Here is a 23581-nt window from a genome sequence, read left to right on the forward strand (position 1 = left end):
ACTCCACTGTCAACGTCAGTAAGTTCCACAAATGGTTATACAGCTGCTGTCTTCCTGAACCCACCACCTCCATTTGACACTGCTAAAAAGCTGAATATTTGGGACAGATGGACTGCCTGGATAGAAACGTTTGATGGTTTCATCGATGCACTGGAAGAACAGATAACAAAAAGATTGTCAAATACCTTAAAAATCTTTCCGGTGAAGGAGTAAAAGAGGTAATAAAGAAAATGTTCTAACCTTGACAAGGGGATCGCTCTTTTGTTTCCTCCTTCTTTTTGAAAATCAATAAAGTATTTGAAATTAAAAAAAAGAAACTTCTGCGAACTGATGAAGTCATCAATGATCGACAGAGAAAAACTGTGTCAAAAATAAAACTTTGTTGTTCATTGTAATTTATCCTCTAGCAAGAGAAGACTAGCGTGGAACACGTTCCTATGTGAGTTGGATAGTCTGTCACTATCTGCTCCTAGACAAAGGTGGTAGTCACAGACACCAAAGAGTAGCAACTTGGGAATCACTGGCCTCTCTTGGCCCCACAAAAGCTACGCCCAGTTTTCTGGGTCCAAGATTTCCCTAAAGTCCGAATAACACTCCGTGTCATACCCTGTGGTCAAGAGTACACTCTGTGTCACACCCACAGGTCCAAGCGACCAACTTGTCTCACTCCTTTCAGCTACTAATGGTGTTTAGCAATGAGAAACCCTTTTTAAATAAAAAAACTATGAGACTGAGGTGCCAACTCCACCCATTCAGGATCACAAAAATAGTGTCCTGGGAGCCATAAGGGGCTATAAAGTAAATATTCACCTTTCCTAGCGTGCTGACTATCGAAAAAAGGTGACTTCTGAGTGATTGCATCCGAATGCGCCTTACGACTGATACAGTTGGGGCATATAAAATAGGTTAACACGCCAGACCCTGTCAGTGGCAGGGCTCTCAGGTAATCCTTTTACGCTTCTCCCCAGTTTGCCATACGCCAAATGCTTTAAAAAGAAAATATTTCAGATTCAAATGTAGTCTCTTACCCTCTGTGACGGCTGCTTCAGGACAAACCTCCACCCCGTGGATTCAGCAGAACTTCCAAATCAATTGCGGTGTCAGCCCACCTTTGTCATTGCGCAAAGTGGATCCGTCCAAGCGGGGTCACTTTCATTTAGCTGCAGGCAGGTACAAAGTCGCAATCCCACTTGCCTGGTTCATCAAAATGTTGCTCAGGTTCGAATTCCTTAGTAAAAGCAGAAGACAAGAGGTGTTTGGCAAAACAGGAACAGTTTGTTTAATTAAGCAATTCTGCCGGGAGAACAGTTACAGGCATGAGACCTGAGGACTGTCTCCATTTATACTGGGCTTGTGTTAGTCTTATATGCAACATTACAACAAGCAATAAAAGTGTGCGGTGTACCATATATAGTGAGGAATATTGGGTGCTACCTTAGAGTCATAAATGAATGGTCAAATGGTTACCTCAGGTGGATCTCGACCTTGTGTGGACTCAGCGGTGAATGTGTGCTAGGTCCTGATTGGCAATGTCTTCCTAACTCATGTAGCATCTAACTTTATGGTGTTTTTCGACGCACACCTCCCCCCTTGGGCAATGTGTGCTTTATTGGGAGCAATCTCCCCTGATGTCGCTGTGCCTATCTGTGGGATTGATCAATAGTTTCCTGCATATGTGTTTGCCTGCCAGCTATGTGCCCTCCCACATCTGACACATCAATACGTAATCCCGGGCCTAGGTTGCAGGGCTTGCCTGACTACATACTTGTGTGTTGAGATGTGAAGTTCGGGATGAGTGGTTCTATTAATAAGGACAATAGCTCATTTTTATCGATAAGTGCATTGATATCCATATTAACATATTTTGCCTGGAAAATCAACAGAAGACCAGCCTGCCAAGTCAAACTGACAAATGTGCATTGCCGCTGGGCCCAAGATTCAATTTGCATCCACTAAGAGCTTTTTCGCAGCAGCAAATCAGATTCAGCAGGATGTTGCATTGAAGGTATTCTGCTTCGTGGAGTCCTGTTTGGCTACAGCCTGCAGTCTTGTGCTGCTGGAGGAATCCAAGCTCCAAAAGAGTGACTAAGTGCGAAGGCAGAAATCTTTACTGGGCAAAGGTGCCAAAAATATCCGGTCAGCGAGAGGTCATACTTGTGTGCGAATTTTGAATATCCCCCCCCTCTGAACTGTCTCGCCAGAAGTCAATGGCTTTACTGGGATTTTGTCTGACGGCTACCCAGCCTCATGGAACCCATTTTGTACACAGCCTGCTACTTTTCCCCACTGCGGATTTTTGACCTCCATTTCAGAGACATTGTAAAGCTTGCGACCTAGACAAACCTGGTCTTTATATCTGACCCACACTCCATCGTAGTCGGCATTAAGTCTTACCAGTTCCGGTCAAGTGTGACCCATATCCGACAGTTGGTGATTTGCGCTTTTTGGTGCTGACGTTTAATTCGAAATGTGTGTCTCTCCCCAGGTCCTGGATCTTTGACTGACTTGAGCTCCTCCTGTGAAATCCTGAAGTTTTGAACTCTGCGAACCAGGCTTTGAGAAGGTAACTTTTTTTTTCAGCTGGACTAACCTGGTTCCTCTATACGACTGTGCTCTAATATGGTCAGCCTGAACTTGTGACTTTGTCCCAGAATAGCACAAGCAGAAACCCATCATTAGCTCTTTCTGCTTCTTGGTACAATTTTTACTTCAATCTTTAAAATTCAGTATCTCTGGTTCTACTGATTGGATTTGAATCATTTTGGTCTCATTTTATTTATTCAATTTTACTCTACTTTTCTAAATTGGTGGGGGATATCTCTTGTTTTGTTCTTTCAGTTTCTTGCTGTTTGTATGCTGCATAAATACTTAACACAGTGTCTCTAAGTTAAGCCTGACTGCTTTTGTGCCAAGCTACTAGAGGGTTAAACACAGGTTAATTTAATGACTTTTGTGGTTCATCTTGACAAGGATTGTGGTTGTTGCTTGAGAAGGGTTTTCACCCCCTCAATCAAAAAACAAATTTCTTACATACCTCAACTAATAATACACTTTCTCATAACCTTTTATTAGTAAAGCACCTGACAAACCCACAGCAGAGAGGAAGGTCCTGTCTGAACTAAAGAAGGAAATCAATATTACAATGGATAACTCTTGTTGTAAGGTACAACAGGGTTTGAGTTAAGTATCCATTTTAACAACACATTTAAAATTTACATATTTTTCTAATGGTGACTTTTTATACGATTTGCATTCATTTCTTGTAAGCATATTATCATCTTGCCTGTACACTCTGTACAAGGCTAAGTACATTAAACTTGATGTCCTTTCATTTGGCTGTCTGGTTGGAGACAGCTATAAGCATTCAGACAAACAAGCACATCAGCGCTGCACTTTTGACACAGTGCGATTGGAACAGTGCTTTTATTATATAAACGAACGTGGAACAGGAGTAAACCCGTTACCCAGTTGAGACCGGGTGAATTATGATACCAAAACAACAATGTCTCAACCAGTGATTGCAGGGACAATTTTAAAGAAACGTATGAATCATAAAGGAAGGGAAACGAGAAACCAAAGTAGGAAATTTGTTATTATTTAGACAAATAGATATAACAGCACTATAGTACAATTAAATTAAAGTAGCCAAAAATACAACAATTGTGTACTGACCGTGATTGGTGCAAGTGATAAGTGCAGTGACACAAGTGATATATACAGTGCGAGACGGCGCAAAGTGAAGACAAACATTAATCAAAAACAATTTACATAAATACAATAAATAATTTGTTATAAGGAATTCATCCTTGGAATGCCGTGAATTACACTGGGATGTCGACGGCGTTTCGACCTTATGCAATTAAGGTCATCATCAGGACAATGGCTACAATTTGAAGAGTGCTGTTAAAGTATAAAAGGAAAATAGTAAATAACAATGAATGGACGATCTAATAAGACTTAAATATTGTCTAGTCACCAAAGAAGAGAAAGTCGGAATTTAAACGCTCAATTCCAAGGGTGGGGGGGGGGGGGAGAAGATGTGGGAAGGCGGGGGGGAAGGGAAGGAAAAAGGAAAGAAAGGTGAGATGGCGAGGAACGGGAGGTGACAAAGGAAGAAGGGGAAGGAAGTGCAAGAATATAGGATTAATTAGGTGCAAGTAAAAAGAGATAAATAAATATATCACCTGAAGTCACATAGTAGTAAATACTATATGGAGTCAACGCTAGCAATTAAGCGTTATCAAGGAATCTGGCGAGCACCGAAAGAATGTATTCAAAGGACTGAAAGGAAAACGACGGAAGATATCAAACCATCTAATGTAGAAAAATCTAATGCAAAAGTTACTACATGAAAAGCGGAGGATAACAAGCCATCTAATGCGACAATAAAAGGAAGGGCAGGAGGAGTGGGGGGGGAGGGAGGTAAGGGGGAGGGAGGGCGTGTGTGGGGTGGGGGTGGAAAAGAGGGGGGAAGGAGAGAGTGTGAGGGAAAGGTATATCAATACAAATGAACATACCAGAATATCCGTACTTTAAACTTGTCACGGTCTTCAAAGTTGCAGTACCACTAATGCAGCCGATAACCACTGCATGTTAACAAAGTTCAAGGAGTGCCCGGAATCTATAGTGTCGAGAAAGGAGTAAATCAGGGCCTCGACTAAAATACCGGAAGTTATAAGGAAGTATCATAACGTGAACGCTAAAACACTTACCAATCCGAATAAGTCCAATGGGAACCGATTCGCCCAATATCTCGGCTGTTTAATTCAATAAGGCGCGTAAAGGTGCAAAACAACGAATGGGACCCTCAATCACTTTCTGCACCCGGTCGATCAATAACCAGAAAGTCGGGGGATCAAGAACAGGCGGAGTAAATACGCCCGGACGACTGGATGGGTCGTCAGGTGAAACTAAAGACGGCGCGGAAGTGTAAAGCGCGCATGCCTGCCAAAAACTAAGAACACTAGACTGTGGAATCCGAGGGGGATGAATGCCCCGGGGGGAACCAGTAGTCCCAGGCAGTGTTAGTATGCAGGTGCAGGAGCGCGCAACATGTATATCCGCCTAATATTAAGAGCGCTGCAGCGTGAAGGAACTATGAAGCCCAAGAGACACATTGGGCAATCAGTTGTTAATATAGAGATACGGACATATCGTGAATCAGAAACAGGAAAGGGGGGGGCGGGGAGGAGGGAGGAATGGGGGGAGAGAAGGAAGAAGGGGGATAAGGGTGAAAAAAGGGGGAAGGAAGGGAGTGAAAAAATCGAGATGATAAACCAAATTTTTTTTACAAACACATCAATTGAACTTGAATGATTAATTAAAAAAGTCTATGTAAAAAAGTCTATGTAAAAAAGCCAAAAGACATATGTTTAAAAACTGGAAAACATACAGACTTCGATACATCAATACACATGTATATTATTCAATCCAGTTCGACTTTTTCATCCAAGTTAGACACATTTAAATAAGTGACTACTTAGTCGTCAATAAATGAAAAAATGAACAGACAACAAAGGGAAGAGGAACATGAAGAAAGTATGATAAAAATCTATTCAAGGCTTACAGGTTCAAAAGAGTTCGAGCATATACAGTTCAGGTCAACAATACAGAGTTCCATTCATCAAGGGAATTTAAACCACAATTTACAGAATTACAGCGGGTAATCCAGCGACATTCACATCAATAAAGTAGAAGTTGCAGGTCGCCGCCTTGAGGTGGTAATTGTGGCCGATCAATTACTTGCCACGTCAAATCATTTTCTGTGTGGTTAAATTGCTTAAAGTGTGAGACTAATGGAGCCGTTTCGACATTGCATCTGATGCGACTTTTATGCTGGCTGATCCGTTGTTTTACCATCTGGGTGGTTTGTTCAATGTATAACAAATTACACGGACAGCGTATTGCATAAATCACATTAGTAGTCCGGCAGTTTGAGAAATGTTTCAAATGATAAGTATGATCAATTGTGACAAAAACCTTGGTATTGAGAGTAAGGTCACATGCAATGCATGACTGACATTTAAAGTGACCAATAACAGGCGGTAAGTCCCACATAGATGTAACAGACGGGGTCGTCATTTCTTTCACAGGCCATGTAATTGCATGTACCAATTTATCCGAAAGATTATCCCCTCTTTTATAGGAAAACAAAGGCGGATCCTCATATAGACTAGATGTGCGAAGAATCGTCCAATTCTTCTTGATTATTTTCCCAACGTTGTTACTTGAGGGACTATATGTGCTGACAAATGGAATGCGTTGATTCTGAGTTCTTTGCGAGGGAGATAAAAGTGTTTCCCTGTGGCAATACCAAGCTCTTTTGGAGGCCCTTCGTACCAGATGTTTCGGGTACCCTCTACATATAAGCTTTTCAGTTAAGATAGCTGCTTCACAGAAATAGTCTTTTCGCCATTTGCAGTTCCTTCTAATTCGAAGGAACTGTCCATATGGCAGGCCATCACGTAAACTACGCGGATGGTAGCTATTGTACATTAGCAAAGTATTACGCTCGGTGGGTTTCCGATAAAGTTTAGTACCCACTGTACCATCTTCACAATGTAGCGTCAAATCAAGAAAAGGCAGATCATTTGCTCTGATATCTGACGTAAAAGTCAAATGGCTCTGACAATTATTCAGCCAAATGATGAATGATTCCAAATCTTCTTGTATACCATGCCAAAACAAGAGAACATCATCAATATAGCGACGCCAGAGTTTGACATTAGTCAAAAAAGGATTCTGGGTAGATAGAACATATGTAGTTTCAAGATGGTAAACATACAATACTGCAAAATTTGGAGCAAAGCAAGCTCCCATTGAGACTCCCTTCACCTGAAGGTAGAAGGTATCTTTGTAAAGAAAGCAGTTGTTCGTGAGAGCAATGTGTAATAACTCCAAGATAAAATCACTGGGGATACGAGCAGGTCTTTGTCTAGTATCCCAAAAAAGTTTTATAACTGCGAGTCCATCATTGTGAGGAATATTTGTGTATAGAGATGCAATGTCAAGACCGACCATAAGGTCTGATCCGACATTGAATGGAAAATCCTCTATAATATTAATCAAGTGTGTGCTGTCTCGTACAAACGTAGTTGTTAATGGGACAAATTCTTTAAGAAAATGATCGATATATTTACCAAGTGGCTCCAAGATTGAGCCGCACCCAGAAACAATGGGCCTACCCGGTGGTTCAGAGGAATTTTTATGGACTTTGGGAAGAACATATAGGACCGGCGTCCTAGGGTGAGGTTTATTTAGAAAAGCATGTTCTTTTTTTGTTATAATGCCTAAAAGAAGGGCCTGATTGGTAACTGACAAAATTTTGTCGCGGATTTTGGACACTGGGTCAGAAGGCAGAGCCAAATAATGATTAGGGTTACTCAGTTGGCGTGTGATTTCTGCATCGTACTTATCCTGATCCATGATGACTATACCACCCCCCTTGTCCGCTGGCTTTATCGTTATTTCTTTGTTTTTACTCAAAGTATTGATAGCTCCTTTCTCCAGGAGGCATAAACTGCCTCTGTGCTAAATTTTGGGCACAGGACCACTTCTGCTGGGATTATCCTGTGCACTGTGACTGAGTTGCAGCCCTGCTGACTCAAACCGTCATCCTGCAAAATACCATAGCCTGCTCTACACCAGATCGGCTTTCTTACACATCATACACAGGTATGGGGTTTAGGCTGTCTAAATGGATCTGGCAGAGGGTACTCCCACTATGCTCTCGATAGTGTAGGTAGTATGAAATAAGTATAAATTATATAATCATATAATCACATAATAATGTTATAATGGTTGAACTGTTTATTTTCTTTACCATTATTGTAATGCTGGTTACAATGCGTTATTTCATCCTACTACTAATTGCAGCTCATGCTTTCTATACCATTATTTCAATAGATGTTTGAAAAGCCAATTTGTATCTTCCTTGTGTTTACCTTGGACATGCAAAAGTAAACAACAAAAGGTTATATGTGTTTTCACGATTTCCTTGGGGAATTAGAGTGGTCATGTTCAAGGTTGAAGATACCATCCCGTACCCTGGTAAGGTTAGGGGTTCAGACGGGACACTGAGAGCTTGCTAGGAACTGGACTTAGATATTCTGATATTATGTGTGAACTAAGTCCTCATATTCTGACATTTATGTTGTCCAAATACACAGTCCTACTTAATTCTTAGGAACCCCATGACATGGTGCCACTAACGTTCTAGGTCAAGTACTTATTTAATCGGTCTCCCAAGTAGTTCTTGTGTGTGCCCAAGGCTCCTTCTCACCTTATACGGAGACGTCTGTGGTGTTAGGGATGAATTCTACACAGCTTAATAGATAAGCCTATTTTTGTCTGAAGGTTGTTGGAGCTTGAACCTTTAAAAGGATCACCCCCGAACTTTCTTTTCTTTGAATTCCATTAATTAAATATGGCACTAGCAGCAATTATTCCTGTTAATTATAGACATGCTGTTACAGCACTATTGCTATGACAAGGACTTCCTCTTACAGGGGAAGATGTTTCCATCGTGGTTGAGAACTATGAAGCATATAAAACAGAGGCATTCTATTCTTGAGTTAATTTTCCTGCAGGTGATGCCAATACAAATACATTCCCCACATACACTCCAGCTGTATTACCTGGTCAATATAGGCATAATGAAGATTCAGGAATGCTATTAACATATCCAGGATATCAGAATTGTTTCCAAGGTACCCTCCTACATACACTTAACAATGCAAGACTGGGTCCCCTCCGCAAAGAGGGAGCAACATGGCAAGTCCTATACACCATACCCAAATTTAACACCATTAAATACTGCAGACCTCCATACTCTTTACAGAGGTCTAGTCAAACTTTACAGATGCTTAAGACAGTTTGTTATGCGAACAATAACAGCATCTTCAGGTAGGGCTGTTTAAGCTACGCAACTGCAGTTAGCTGTGCCTGTAATTAGCCCAGTTACTATCAATGCAATTATGGGTAAAGTTCCCACCAGATGAGAGAAAATTATGTTTTGGGTTGTACAAAAAACAAACCAGCTTGAAGCAGTGTTTCCCAATACGGGACTCCAAGACAAACATAGAATTCTCACAATGTGCCTACCACTTGGTATGGGTACCCCACCGTGAGACCTGAGACACCGTCTTTGCTGCCATTTATACCAAAACACAGGGTACACCATCTATTGCTGTTTTGCCTGAAGTGTTAAAACAGATTAAAAATGAATACAGGGCTGCCCCTGCCCTGGATGTTGGGATGAAATTAATTGGTAACAATGCCATAGTTTCCTCAAATATTTTAAGTAATATTAAAGTTTAGGCAGTAGCATTGGCAGCAGGTAAACGGCTTGCACAGGTTGCCGTTGCGGACCAAAAGAGCGAATTACCAAAAAGTATTGATGAAACCTATACATCGATAATTTGGGAGCCAGGCCAAATAAGCCACAGCTTAAGAGTAATTCGGAAAAAGATAACACCAAACAGGCACCTGAGTCTTCTAAAGAATGCTGGGACAAACAAACAAATAAAGGGAAAAAACCACAGGGTGGATCTCAATTTTCATAACCGTGACTCACTTAAACAGTCTGATAGGTATCAGGATACTGATACATGTCCTTCACGTTCCATTCAGGAGTCATCCAAACAAAGCTCTGAGAGAGGGGGATGACTTGAGTGCAGGCACGAAGAGTATGTAAAACTGAGAAAGGATTTGCAAAGCTCATCTGACATCATCATATAACAAGCATTGGCAATGCAATAGGTCTCGCATTTACGCAAGTTTAAGCTATTGGCATTGGAAATGACAATGCGTTTTATTTATGTTTCAAAAACGAAAACATAAATAAAAGGCACTGTCATTTACAATGCCAATAGCTCAAACTCGCGTAAATGCTAGACCTGTTGCATTGCAAATGCTTGAAGGAGACAGAGTGCTGTAATCAAATACTGCATCATTCTGTCGGACTTCCTGCGGTTACAGTGCACTTCATATTCAAATTGTAGATGTCTACATCACATCAGTTTAATTATTAGTATGGTTTGTGTGTATATGTGCATATTAACTGCAAAGCCGAGGTGGCTCTGTCTGTGTAATCTAAGGCACAAAAGCATTAGTTTTACGCCATTAATACATATATTGTGATTGCTCATCGGATTTACTCAGGATGCATGTTGATTACAATTGTGGTGAAACTTCAAAATGTATTTTTTCTAAATGAATTGAAATTTGATAAAAAATTCTAAGAACGGTAGAGCGGTTATACTTTGTGTGTGAGCCTGAGTGTGTGTGTGTGAGGACTGTATGTGTGCGTGTGTGTAAAACAATGTGTGTGAAACTGACTGTGTATCTGTGAATGAGTTGTTTTTTTCCTGTTAGGATTATGACATTGAGGTGCAGGCCTGTAAAAACTGACCCACTTGTTATGCAGCACTTGATAGTCATTCATGACATTTTGGAAATAGAATGACTGTTTACGGGACTGCAAGTGCAATTCTTCAAAGTGTACAGAAAGCTCTGCTTGGATGAGGTGGGTGACGCCAGGCCGCCGGAGGCTTTGGTGAGGGATGCGGGGCTGGCGCCAGTGTGCTGTGGTGGGGACATGGAGGGCGGCGGCACCCGCTCTTGCGGGGGCTGGTGCTGGTCGGTCCTGTGGGTCTGGGAGGAGGACAGGCTGCTTATACAACTCTCGCTGGTGTCATTGGCTTTGTGGGGAGGCAGGGCGCTGCTGGGGGACTGCAGGTAGCAGGCTGGCTGATGGTACTCGCTTTCCATAAGTGGTGAAGGCTGGGGGTACTGCGACTAAGTGGCATTATAAGCAAAACCATTTACTCCCTGGTAGGGGTAACCACCGTAGACTGCAGCGTTGTTGTAGTAGGTCACCTTTTGTATTTTGTTGTTTCCCAATATTTGTGTAAAAAACTGAGAGGGTCTTGACACCTGTAAAGAGGAACATTGGCACCTCTCGGTCACGTGGTCTCCCTCCTCCAATGAGCGCTGCGGGCCGACCTAGGGTGTACAGAAAGCATTAGATATCAAGAAGAACTAGCTCTCACTTTAGAAGCTAGATGTCCATGTGTGGGAAAACCAGTTGTTTTTTATGAAAACCCTCACCATCCAACCTAGTTGGTGGTATGCTTCATCATCGTGTCCCACCCAAGGTGCCGAATGCACCTCGGGTGTGCTTCAACGCATGATTTACAGCGGAGCTGGTTTTTAGTGTGATCGGTGCAGAGTGGTGCTCTAATGGTGAAGTTTAAAAACTGTCCATTGGGTCCCTTTTGACTAAAGGTAAATATTTTAATGGTGGGCCCTATGGCAGTACTAAAAAAAAAAAAACAGTGGATATGTGTAGAGATTAGATTATGTCTCTAATATCCTGTAATAAAAGGTCAGGTCTACATGTTTCAGCCAGGCAGCAACGTTTGCTGGCTTTCTTCAGGACCTATGTGTTAGTGTTTAAGTGAATAGACGTGATGGTCAGGTGTGGTTTATGTGACCAATGGTGGTGCTGCACACGCTAAGGTGCGGTGATGAGGGAGGATGTGTCCTCCTAAAGTTGCTTAAAGCATGTAAAGAGAAAGAAACAGACAAAATCATACACATGAACATATAGTGAAAGTTGCTTCTGGTATTCGCACAAAATTGTTGTGACATCTTAGGCGCCGTGTCAGGTCGCTCTGCGGAATAATGCGAAAGTGAAGCGGAAGGTGGCGCTTGTGCATAACCGCTCAATAGTACCGAATTGTATGCGCTACTGTGAGTATATTCGTAACTAAGGCAATTTCATTGAGTTTACGATGAGTTTTTCATCATGAGCAACATGAATCCCACGAGAAGGCAGGACCTATAATCACACCTTCATCAAGGTTGTCTGCCCGCTTCCCATACCTGCTTCGGCCTGCTGCTCGGGATTCCGTCGATGTGGGTGAGCTAGGGAAACCCAGCATTTATATCTGTATTCTACCACCAGGTATGATTGACAGTGTGTGCGTCACGGTGCTGGACGGCGTGACGTCATTTGGGGGAGTGGTTGTCTTTTGAGGTATAGGCAGTGAAGATAGACTTAACGGTTTGAGTCTGTTGGTGAGACTGGGGATCCTTGAGTGTACATAGCTCATGGGGTCTGTCCCCTAGTGTCGTAATAGTTAAAAACACATATGGGGTAATATGTAGAACTACTATGTGTTGTTCATATGTGGTCTATGACCAGGGCCCAGTGTGTTGAGGGGGCCTCGCTGTTACCAATGTCGCAGAGGGAGGCCAGGAGTGTGTATTCAGTGAGTTCCCTGTTGTAATTAATAGACTTCTGGTCAGGTTTGTATGTGGGACTCGTGTGAGAGCAGGGGTACCCATTCTCTGTACGCAAAATGTCCAGGCCTATGTCCTCAGGCTGGTGTGTTCCCAAGTCATATGGCCACCCACTGAGTACATTCTGGTGGATTTGTGATGAGTTTGAGCCATACTGATGATGTTGGTTCGGTATGGGAGTAATGCGCAGCCGTGGAATTTGTACTGTAGTGGAGAGGGTAAGACGTTTGGCCCTTTATCTTTAGGGGTACTGGGGGTGTCCCTAGACCTCTCTCCGTGTGTAGATTTTGCGGTTGTTTAGTGTGTTCCAAGGAATGTTATCATTTAACCCAGTTTTATGGGTTGATAAGCGGTAAATCCACTGCTGCTCTTTTTGCAATAGGAGATTCTCATCTGTCGTGGTGGTGGTTGCGATTTGTTCTATCATGACCCACCTGAAGTAGTTGTGTGTATGTCCATTCTGGATGTAGTGTTATGTCATCCTTGTGGTGTTCCTTTTGCAGCCTATGTTTCTCCGGTGTTCTTTGATCCTGGTCTTAAACTTTCTGCTGGTCATGCCAATACAGCGGAGGCCACAAGGGCACCCAGTCAGGTAAACAACATGTGGAGTTGCAGTTAGTATGCTTTCTGAGGTGCCATGTTTTGCCTTCTTCCAGCTCCAGAGACTTTGTAGTTAGGGTAAGGTGGCAGATGCAGCAGTTCCCACAGAAGTTGGAATTTGTTGAGGCAAGCGGAGGGGACAAAAGTGAGTCCTTTGTTCAGGACTTGTTCCTCCGTGGCCTTCAGTGTGGTAGAGGACAGGTTGAATACAAGGTTCAGTTCACCCACTGGACCCGCCGTGTGTACACACCAGAAGCAAATACAAGGAACCCCAACCAGGACCAAGCGGACCAAAGTCATAGGAAGCACATATCAGGAACCAAACTTTGTTTTCAACCTGTCCTCCACCACACTGACGGCCACAGAGTACTGCCATAGGGCCCACCATCAAAATATTTACCTTTAGTCAAAAAAGACCCAATGGACAGTTTTTAAACTTCACCTCTATAGCACCACTCTGCACCTACCACATTAAAAACCAGCTCCGCTGTAAATCGACGTTGAAGCACACCCGAGGTGCATTCGGCACCTTGGGTGGGACCCGATGATGAAGCATGCCCCCAACTGGGTTGGTGAGTGAGGGTTTCCATAAAAAAGTATTTTTTTAAAATTATTATTATTTGGATTTGTAAGGTGCAATCGAATCATCCCCAGGGGGATCTCTTGGTGCCGAAGTGACAGGCAGCAGACTGAGGATTACTGGTTAATGACAGAACAACCAGTTTTTAGCAGTTTCTTGAACTGTCTAAAATTCGAACAAGCTCGTATGTCATCTGGCAGTCTGTTCCAGTGGACGGGCGAGGTATGAGAAGGAGCGGCCTCCCACTCTGACCCTCCTGATTTTCAGGGGGCAAAGCAGCTGTTGGTTGCTCGATCTCAGTTGGCGTGTGGGGATGTATGGTTTTAGTTTCTTCATTAGATAGGCTGTACCCATTCCCTGGAGTGATTTGAACACTAGGCACAAGAGCTTGAAAACTGCTCTTTTCCTAATAGGCAGCCAGTGCAGTTGCTGAAGAAGTGGAGCTGATGGAGTGCGGACAGGTTGATTGAGGGCTAGACGTGAATCTGTATTCTGGACAACTTGCAAACTGGAAAGTAAGTCTTCCTTAATCCTTACCAGTAAAGAATTTCCATAATCTAGTCTACTGACTAGAAGTGCCTGTATAAGGGCTTTTCTGGCTGAAAGGGGGATCCAGGGGAAGATTTTTACCAGCATTCGTACCACACCGAAGCAAGTGCCCGAGATGGTTTTCACCTGCTCCTCCATGGTACGTCTGTCATCAATTATGATGCCCAGATTCTTGGCCCACTTTTTTGGCGTTGGAGATTTGCCGAGCTCTGATGGCCACCAATCGGGGTCCATAGCTCCTCTGCTTTTCCGAACAGCAGAATATCCATTTTATTGGAGTTAAGCTGTAAGAAGTTAACAGTCACCCTAGTGACTATTTTTTAACATACAGTGTTTAAACTTTGCTCTGGTCAACGTGGGATCCGTCTCCATAGTGACTATCACTTGGGTATCGTCCACGTACGAGATCGTATTGAACCCACAAGATCTTATAATTGTGGCCAGAGAAGACACATAGATGTTGAACAAGGTGGAGCTTAAAATGGATCCCTGAGGGACCCCCTTGTCCACAACCATGGTTTGTGATGTGAACGTCTCCAATTGGACACAATGTGTTCTGCCGGCCAGGAAGCTTTTTAGCCATTTAAGGCTATTTCTCTGACACCAATCTCTCGTAGCTTATCCAGAATGATTCTATGAGAGATGGTGTCAAAAGCTGCCAACAAGTTGAGGAGAACTAACATCAGTTCAGTCACTCAGTGCGAATTCGGTGCTATGACGCGCAGGGAAGCCTGACTGAGAAGGATCAAGTAGGTTGTTCTGCTCAAGGTAGCCCATAAGTTGTTTATTGATCAGAGCCTCCATGACCTTAGAGAAAAATGGGAGGAGGGAGATATGTCTATAATTTTGTAAATCTGAAGGATCGGTCAATGCTTTTTTTTGTAAAGGTTTTATTTGAGCCTTTTTCCATTTGAGAGGGAAGGTGGCCGTGGCTAATGATATGTTGCAGTGCGAGGTCTGCGATGATGAAGGGAGGGGCCAGGTCTGACGGGGAGCCCGATTTAGTGTGCGCTAATAGGGGCTGTTCTTGCTCAGCAGTAATGTCTGAGAAGGACTCCAGGCGGGGAGAAAAGGGATCTTCCGGGAGATCTGATACCACCATGAGGTCCTCTTCTGTGCCCAAGGACCAAAAGATTTTATCGACCTTTTGCTTGAAATGATTCGCTAATTCGTCGCATAGCTTTTGAGTCGACGGGAGGGAAGGATTGTTTACTCTATGGTTAGAAAACTCCTTAAGGATCTTAAATAGTTCTTGAGAAGAGCTCTTTGCTTCAATAATTCTTGTGCCTAGATGCGATCTTCTGGCTATATTGCAGTTGTTTAGATATGGTCTATGTGCTGTTCTGTAGGCCAATTGTCCCCCTCTCCTTTTGAATTTCTCCATTTTCTTCCCCTCTTTCTGCATGCAGCTTTTTCTTTCCTGAGGCTCTCGGTGTACCATGGCGCGGGAGCTGCCCTTTTCCAGATCTTGCCTACCCTGAGCGGGGCAATGATATCGAGGGCCTGGATTACCGAGGCCTCCAAAGTTTCCAATGCCGCATCGCTGTCCACACAGTTATCAAATGAGGGGGCAGTGAACGTGGAGCTGAATGCTGTTGTTGTCACCTTCCTCCAAGATCTCTACAATATTGGGGCTGGATTACTGGTTTGAGAATTTCCAATGAAAATCCTAGAGCCAGATGGTCGGTCCAGCTTAATGTCCAGGAGGTTCTACTACTACATCCTGGATGTTAGTAAAGATAATGTCCAGCGTATGTCCCACTATATGCGTGGGGCTAAATACTTTAGGGGAGAGGCCTAACGATTCCATGGCTGCTATTAGGCATGCGGAGTCTGAGTTAGAGATGGTATCTAAATGATGGTTAAAATCTCCTACTAATAGGAAGTTGTCTGCTTGCAGGGTGTAGGGAGCAAGGGATTCCATTAGTGAAGTACAGAAAAATGTCTTGTTTTCACCAGGAGGATGGTACACTACAGCTCCCAACCACTTTAAGCCATGGGCAGGCTCTAGCAAAAATACCATTAACTCCATGCTGGGGGTGGAGACAGTGTCCATGATTTTAATGTGCAGCGCTGAGCGCGTGGCAATAGCCAGACCTCCCCCCTTCTTACCTATTCTGTCTACTCTGGACACTGTGTATTCTTCAGGGAAATTGATTGCCAGGGTTGGGGTGGCTTGTTTATGCAGCCAGGTTTCTGTAAAGAAACAGATGTCAGGTTTCAGATCATCCAGCAAGTCCTAGATTTCAGCTGTGTGCTTAGGGATAAATCTTGCATTAAGGTACAGGCCCTGTAAAGTACATGCTTTCCCTACCTTATTCTGCTTTCCCTCCCTAGGCGCCTGATTGTTTGCTGCTTGATGGTTTATGGGGTGAGGGTGAAGGGGGCCTGTTGTTTGGGATGAATAGATCGTGGACCAATCGCACTGTGGGCATTTGCCTAGGTGAGGGCCATTCTCTACTGATATTTTCCCTTTGCACCCAATGTTGTTAGCCTTATTCCCGATTTCCACCAGCACTGCTCTAGAGTAGGTCAAGTAGGTTGGCGGGGGCATTTTGCATTACCTCTATGGCGATGGGCAGAGTTTCCTGGCAGCTGGCAGCGTCCAGGCACAGATGGGCGCACAGGCTTGCCTTTTCCCATACATGAACATCTAGCTTCTAAAGTGTGAGCGAGTTCTTCTTGATATCCATTGTACTAAATAGGGGAAGTGAACTAGCCCCCACAGCAACCCTTTTCCTCTCTCTCCCATTTGATTTACATGTACAGAAAGCATACCACAGTGAAGAAATCACACAAATCCATCTTACTTTCAATTGCTAAGTGACAAGGAAGCCATAAAAGAAACCAGAGATGGAATAAACCGGCTGTGGGTGCGAGCAGAAGTGCACTGCAGAGCTACGATCAGAACGAGCACGAAAGTGATTGTACTGTGATTCTGGGCAAATCGCTTAATCTCCCAGTGCCTTTTAAATAATGAATGTGTCCTCAACTGGTGACCTTCGGTTCGGGTTTGCGCTATATAAAACTACAAAACAGATGGGAGGAGGGAAGAGAGGCCATCACACGCTGTACTGTGTGATGGCCGACCAAAATACTCTCTGAGTGAAATCGCCAGAAAGAGAGCTAAACACACAAAGGAGGGACTTTAATAGAAATATTTCTGAATGCTGTAGCTAAAATAGCCAATAGCAATGGGTGGGTTTACCAAAGCCACACAGAGAGATACAACAGGTCATCACTGATGCTCGACCTAAAAAGGAAGAGAAATTTCCACAACAAAATCCCAAATTCAAAAAGAAGAAAGTGGCAGGTATTTCCACTAAATATGCCACACATATTGAGAACAGTCCTTCTGAACAAGACGAGGACATTGACACTGCTAGACAGTGCAGCAGAGGTCACAATAGTTTGCCAGAATCTTCAAGAGTTTCTGGGGTTTCGAGAGCAACTAATGAATTTAATCACGTTGAAACACCATGTCAGTGGGTTAGCCCTCCTGACAAACTACATGATTTTGATATCCAAATAGAGGGTGACATACTGTATACGATTAAAGTAATATTCTGGTAACATTTATTTAACCAACACTTGTGGCATTCTCTTGGCTGAAGTGGATTGGCCACCTGAGTTTGTTAGAAAATTCCCACAAGGGGAAGATATAATAATATCGTCCTTCACCGCTCTTGTTCCTGAAGTTGCCGAATAAGTGTATGCTGCAGAGTGGGCTCTTGCACAATCCCTGGCATTATACTGCAATCATATAGGCTGGGATAAAGATTCACCTTATCGCAGTTATACCCATAAGGTCTAGACCGCAAGTGCAACTACAATATCTAATGAAACACGGAGCAAAATGCTCAGTTTGGGAAATTCTAACACAACTAGAATATCAAGGCATAATTGAACCTTGCATCTCACCAATAAACAGTCCATTGTTTCCGGTAGCTAAACCAGATCATACCTTTATGTTAGCCATATACTACAGACATTTAAATAGTTGTACACGTATTTTTGTAATTCAAAATTCACATAGCACAGCACTAATGAACAACTTAGTGCACAAAAAATACCAAACCACTTTAGACATTTACAATGGCTTTTTCTGCCAAAACATATCACCTGAAAGCAGGAACTTCACAGTGTTCACCCTATTAATGATCCAGAATAAATTCTGCTGACTTCCTCGTGGGTATAAGAACAGACCAGGTCTGTTCTCTGCCATAATATCAATTTTACATGAAATTGACTCAGAAGCATTGTCCTATGTTGATGATATATATATCACCGATGATGACTTACACACACTTAGTCAGAGTAGGTCACATTGTTTTGGGATTTACTGAACATGGCAACAATTTAAATTTCCCAAAAACAAAAACTGCTTTTCTCAGTGTCCTATTCTTGGGATGCGAGCTGTCTAATAAAGGCAAAAGCCTTGCACCACATTTTCTTGGAGAAATGTGCCCTCTTACAATCACCAAACACCATTAAAAAGCTATAATCACTGTTAGGTTTTCTTAACTTGGATAGCAAATACATACCAGACTATGCACAACCAGTTAAACCGTTTAATTAATTCATTCGTACTGACTTTTCCAGTGTATTTGGACACCAGAGCACACTCAGATTCTGAGAACATTGCAAACTGACATGCTTGCATCCAGACACTTGTGTCAACATAACTAACTTGGTGATACGCATAATTGCAGGGTCTACTGGCTATACATATGTCATCTTTAACGAGGGGGATACTGTACCAATTGTTTATAAATCGCATTTATATTCAAATGCTGAAATGCATTGCATCCACAGAAAAAATATTGACTACAGTTCACACAGGTCAGGGGAAACGCATAATTGTGGTTACTCCTATTCCAGCCTTAGAGGCTGTTACCAAGGCAAGTGTTCCTAAGGCGAAAGCCTTACATCCAAGATGGATACAGTGGGCCACCTACTCAACACCTACTGATGTTGACTATTTCTGTGACCCCACTTTACACACACAAGAATTTCTCCAATATGAACAAGAATAACCTGTGCCCAATTACATTTTGTCTCTTAATCAGTATGATCGCATCAATCAGTCAACCAATCCTTTATTGGATTTTGAATAAAAATTATAAAGTATAGATAAAAAGGAAATATTTCATATATAAAAGCTACAGAGAAGCGTGAGTCATCGAACGGCTGGCTAAATGAGTCTTTAAATGCTTAGTGCAGAGAAGAGAGTAACAGTATAGTGTAGTAGGACAATATTGCTCGCTAGTTACAGAACGCATCAGTTAACAAAAATCTCAATAGGCCTGCTATGTTGCAGAATGTGATAATTAACCCTTTATGAGCAGTCAAACATAAGAACCTGTCATAAAGTGCAAGAGTGAAAAGTGTTGTTCTCAATAAAATCTTACTTGAAATTCTTGCATTATTTATTCTCCGGAAGGCCAATATCTATAAAAACAAAATACAATAAGACATAGATTTGTAAAGGCAATCATTAAAATCTATTTTCATATGAAATCACAGGTGTTTGAAGAAGGGGCATGGGGCACAAGCAGAGAGAGCACAATTTCCTGAGAAATGTGAAGAGCTGACCCGCTCTATAAAAACTGCAATCGAGTAGCATAACCTCACAGTAGATAACTTCTGCAAGAACTCCATGGCAGCTCTGTACTCCCTTAAATTTCCTGCCTCAGAAGTGGTAAAATGTACACAGACCTTAATGTAGAAAAATGTTTGCAAAAGAGGATATAGTGCAGACTACTCTGTACCAACAATCCATCACAGGGACAGAAAAGGAGCTTAGCAGCAAAAATGCCTTATTAAGGGTGTGCCACAAGAAAGTGGGCTGTATTAAGGCATAGACTAACTGGCAAAAACCCATGATGTAATTTGACCCATTGCATCATATAAACTGATGGTTCAGCCAAGCCCACTGTTGGAACTTAACAATGATATGCGCTGCATATGCAGCAGTACATGGTGTTATAAGGAGTGGAGAATTCGATTCATAAAACACTTTTATACAATCCCTAGGGGATTGTGCCACTCAGCTGGCTGAATTGAAAGCTTTAAATCTGGCACTAGAGTATACTGAATTCCACACACTCATTGTGTGTGATTCATATTACTATGTCCAGTCTTTTAATGAACATTTAAATTATCTGTGCTTGAATGGATTCAGAGACTGTAAAGGAAACACTATCAAGCATAAACTACTTTGGGGAAAGGTGGCACATCTTAAAGACTTCTTGCCACAACCTCTTTTAATTCATAGACAGAGTCACCAGCATGTTGGAAAGCACATTGCAGGGAATTCACTGGCTAATGTAGCAGCAAAAGCAGTGGTTCAGACTGCTGTAGTAGCTGCAATTACTTGTTCACAGATGAGGGTGGACAGTGACATTATGGTTGCTGTCAATGCTTCATGCAGTGCCACAGCATTACCTAAAAGATTCCCAGCAAAATCTTCCTATCTACAGAGTGCCCAAAACATACCTTTTGTTCGCATTCCCAGAGTGGGGAAATCGAGTGATACGCAACCAAGACCGCAGGCTAGAATTAATCATAGCTACACATGAGGAATTAGCTTCTGCCCATGCAGATATGGTGGCTACAGTTTCCTTACTACAGAAACGCTAATGATGACATGGTCTATACAAGCAGACTAGGCAATATGTCCTCAGCTGTGACATTTGTCAGCAAACTAAAAGTTCCACCAAAGCTCGCCCACCGCTCGCCCACTAAGCTCCTCTTTGTATAAAACAAACCTGTAAATTGTTCCTATCTGGATCACTGCGGACCTCTACATTCAGATGGTTCATTTTTTTTTTTTTATTGCCAGTTGATTCATGTTCTAGATATCTATGGATGTGGCCAAAGCGATTGGCTGATGCTCAAACTGTTACAAAAGATTTGCAAGTCATTATCGGTACATATGCAAATGCAGTATTCTACTCAGACAAGGGTCCAGCGTTTGCCTCTAAGGCTTAAGGGGATACCATGGGAAGCCTGAGTCTTGCTGTGCATTATTACTTCCCCTATCATCCTGAGGGAAATTCGATAGTGGAAAGGAAAAACCGTGACTTAAAGCAGTCCTTAATATCTAGAGTATTAGGTTTAGGTTGTAGTTGGATCAATCAATTGAATGGATTCCAGAGAGCTTTAAACAATCTGCTAGAACATACTTAGGCAGCCAGACCTCCTATGAAATCCTGTTTAGCATCCGGATACACATTTTCAGATCTCATTAACCCTGGAAACGTGGCAGTAGATATGCCTTTTGACATCAATGAACATTTCGCTGGCTTACGGGAACTACAAGACTTCAGAGATGAGCGCTCAAATAAAACTACTAAACGTTCTGCCACTGATGAAGTGAAGGAGCAACTTCTGGCTGGATTTTTAAATTTGGGGATCTAGTTCAAATGAAGAGAAGAAAGAATGTGTCCCCTCATAAAGAGCACCAGTTTCAAGTCCTTAGCATTCAAGGGTGCTAAACTGTAAATTTACCACCACTTGCTGGTTGTCGAAACAAATTGTTTGTTTACATAAATCTCATCAAACCACACCATGTGACCAATCCTACACAGTAGGCCATGAGGACACTTGGGTAATTACCTATCTCCTCTAACTACCATACAGGAAATCCATCTACAAGTAGTAATGAATACCAACATTGCTACTCCCTGGCTGGGGACATCAGATGCTGAAGTTTTACTACTTCTTGTTATTACTGTTAACACAGAATGCACATCAAATGTGAGTTTACAGTCTTCTACTGCTATGCCTGACAACAACGTTGTTTATTATCAACCACATTTGGAGGTGTTTACTAGTTCTTTTTTTACAATGTGAGGTCCCTGTTTTTGCCCAGACTGCCTCTGGTTACATTAATGATTTGCCTTCAGATTTGTTAGATACTTCACTGCATGGGATACGGTCATTTATTTTATGGATGAAACAGACTTATCTGACTCCATCAATGCCCTACATTTGGATTTTCGTTTCACTGTTTTTCCTATTCATTTGGATTGGATTTGTTACCGTTTTCTTGTTGTTCCTAAATGGACATTATATCCTAGAAAGTTCTGCTGTTTAACTTATAGCTGAGGTGTTGAAGCCTCATTCTTCTTCACATAAAGTACAAAGCGGCCTGTCCCTTGTGAACATTTTTGCATTTCCAGTCTCTGATGGAATTGTAGGGGGTAAGGTCCAATTTTGGTCCTACAGAAATATTACACATTTTTTATGTGTTTTAAGTAGCTATGGATGACACAATTACTCCTGGTAGTATTTCTGATGTCTGGGATCTGAACACAGTCAAGAACATGCTATCTGAACTAGAATTGTATACAGTATTCAAAACTGAAGATTTGTTTTTAAATTCTACTAATTATGGTGAACTATGCACACCATTATTTACACAGATCTAGTGCTCTATGTACAATGTTCAATTACACACAATGAAAACATTACCCAACACCACCAGTGGGTAGTTCGAAAACATAGTTGAAAAGGTTTGCATATTTTTTTAGTAACAACCCTTTAGACCCAGTTTCTCATTATTATAAGCTCAACCCTTCCCCAGATAAGAAAAATATGTTGACCCAAACAAAATTAATTTATTCAGACTCATTTATTTCCCAGCAGTTGGCCATAAAAGGCTATGAATTTTGAAAGAAAAATATTGAGTTAAAATTAATTTGGCAAACCCAACACTGGCAAATTTAGGGCAATGATGCTTTGTTTAGAGATTGTCTGATCCCTATACACATGATCTTTCTGAGCAAGACACTGCAGCAAATTACCTGTCTGGGTTTAGCTGAAATTAAAGAAACGAACACAACTAGCATTTTCTCTTTTGCACGTTTTGACAATGGGCAACACTTTGCAAATTTTACAGAAGAACAGCTCAATAACATGATACAGAGTGGTACATATAGTTCTTCATGTTCAGATTGAGACAGGTGGTTAGACACCAATGGTTGTCATGCACGATTTTTAAACATCTCAACAGGTTTTAAAGCCAGCAGACCAGGCCCACGGTATGTGCAAACACAACATTTAGGGGTAGTTACTACCTAGACTGTAGAAGGGTTATGCCAGCAATGGTTGCAGCATTCCACTTTACCTGTAGTTAAGGAACATTTATCTCTCCTTTCTGATGACATGGATTCACAAGATTTCTTTCTGGGTCCTAGGTCACCACGTTCAAACCCTTCTTATATGCTATTTACAATGAAATTTGGAATTTGGAGAAATTGACAGGGCTAATTTGAAAAAAGCATTGGGTGTTGTAGATAATGGCATGACTACATTCTCAACTCGCATTTATTCTTTGAATAATATTGTATCATTTCATTCGATATAATACAAAATGACATGTCTCTCCTGCATGGGCAAAGTCAGCTGCAATTGATTTTGCAATTGATTTGGACATTGCAGTTTTTAAAATCAAACTGTGTGCCATGGAAATATCTAAATACAACTGAGTTGTTTTTGCCTTATAATTTAACACACACACAAAGACTGATAGAAAAAAGG

The 23581-nt window shown here is 42.0% G+C and overlaps 1 protein-coding gene across 1 annotated transcript in view; it reads right to left on the bottom strand.

The window, feature by feature from the left end:
* ELOVL5 (ELOVL fatty acid elongase 5) overlaps positions 1 to 19476 on the bottom strand; it is an 800547-nt gene extending 781071 nt beyond the window's left edge. Inside the window, exon 1 of the mRNA XM_085610846.1 lies at positions 19447 to 19476. Coding sequence (XP_085466972.1) covers positions 19447 to 19461 — 15 coding nt within the window. The 5' untranslated portion in view covers positions 19462 to 19476. The remainder of the gene's footprint in view (positions 1 to 19446) is intronic.
* Positions 19477 to 23581: the final 4105 nt, after the last annotated feature.

This window comes from Triturus cristatus, chromosome 6 (assembly GCF_964204655.1).
Source record: "Triturus cristatus chromosome 6, aTriCri1.1, whole genome shotgun sequence".
Classification (NCBI taxonomy): domain Eukaryota; kingdom Metazoa; phylum Chordata; class Amphibia; order Caudata; family Salamandridae; genus Triturus; species Triturus cristatus.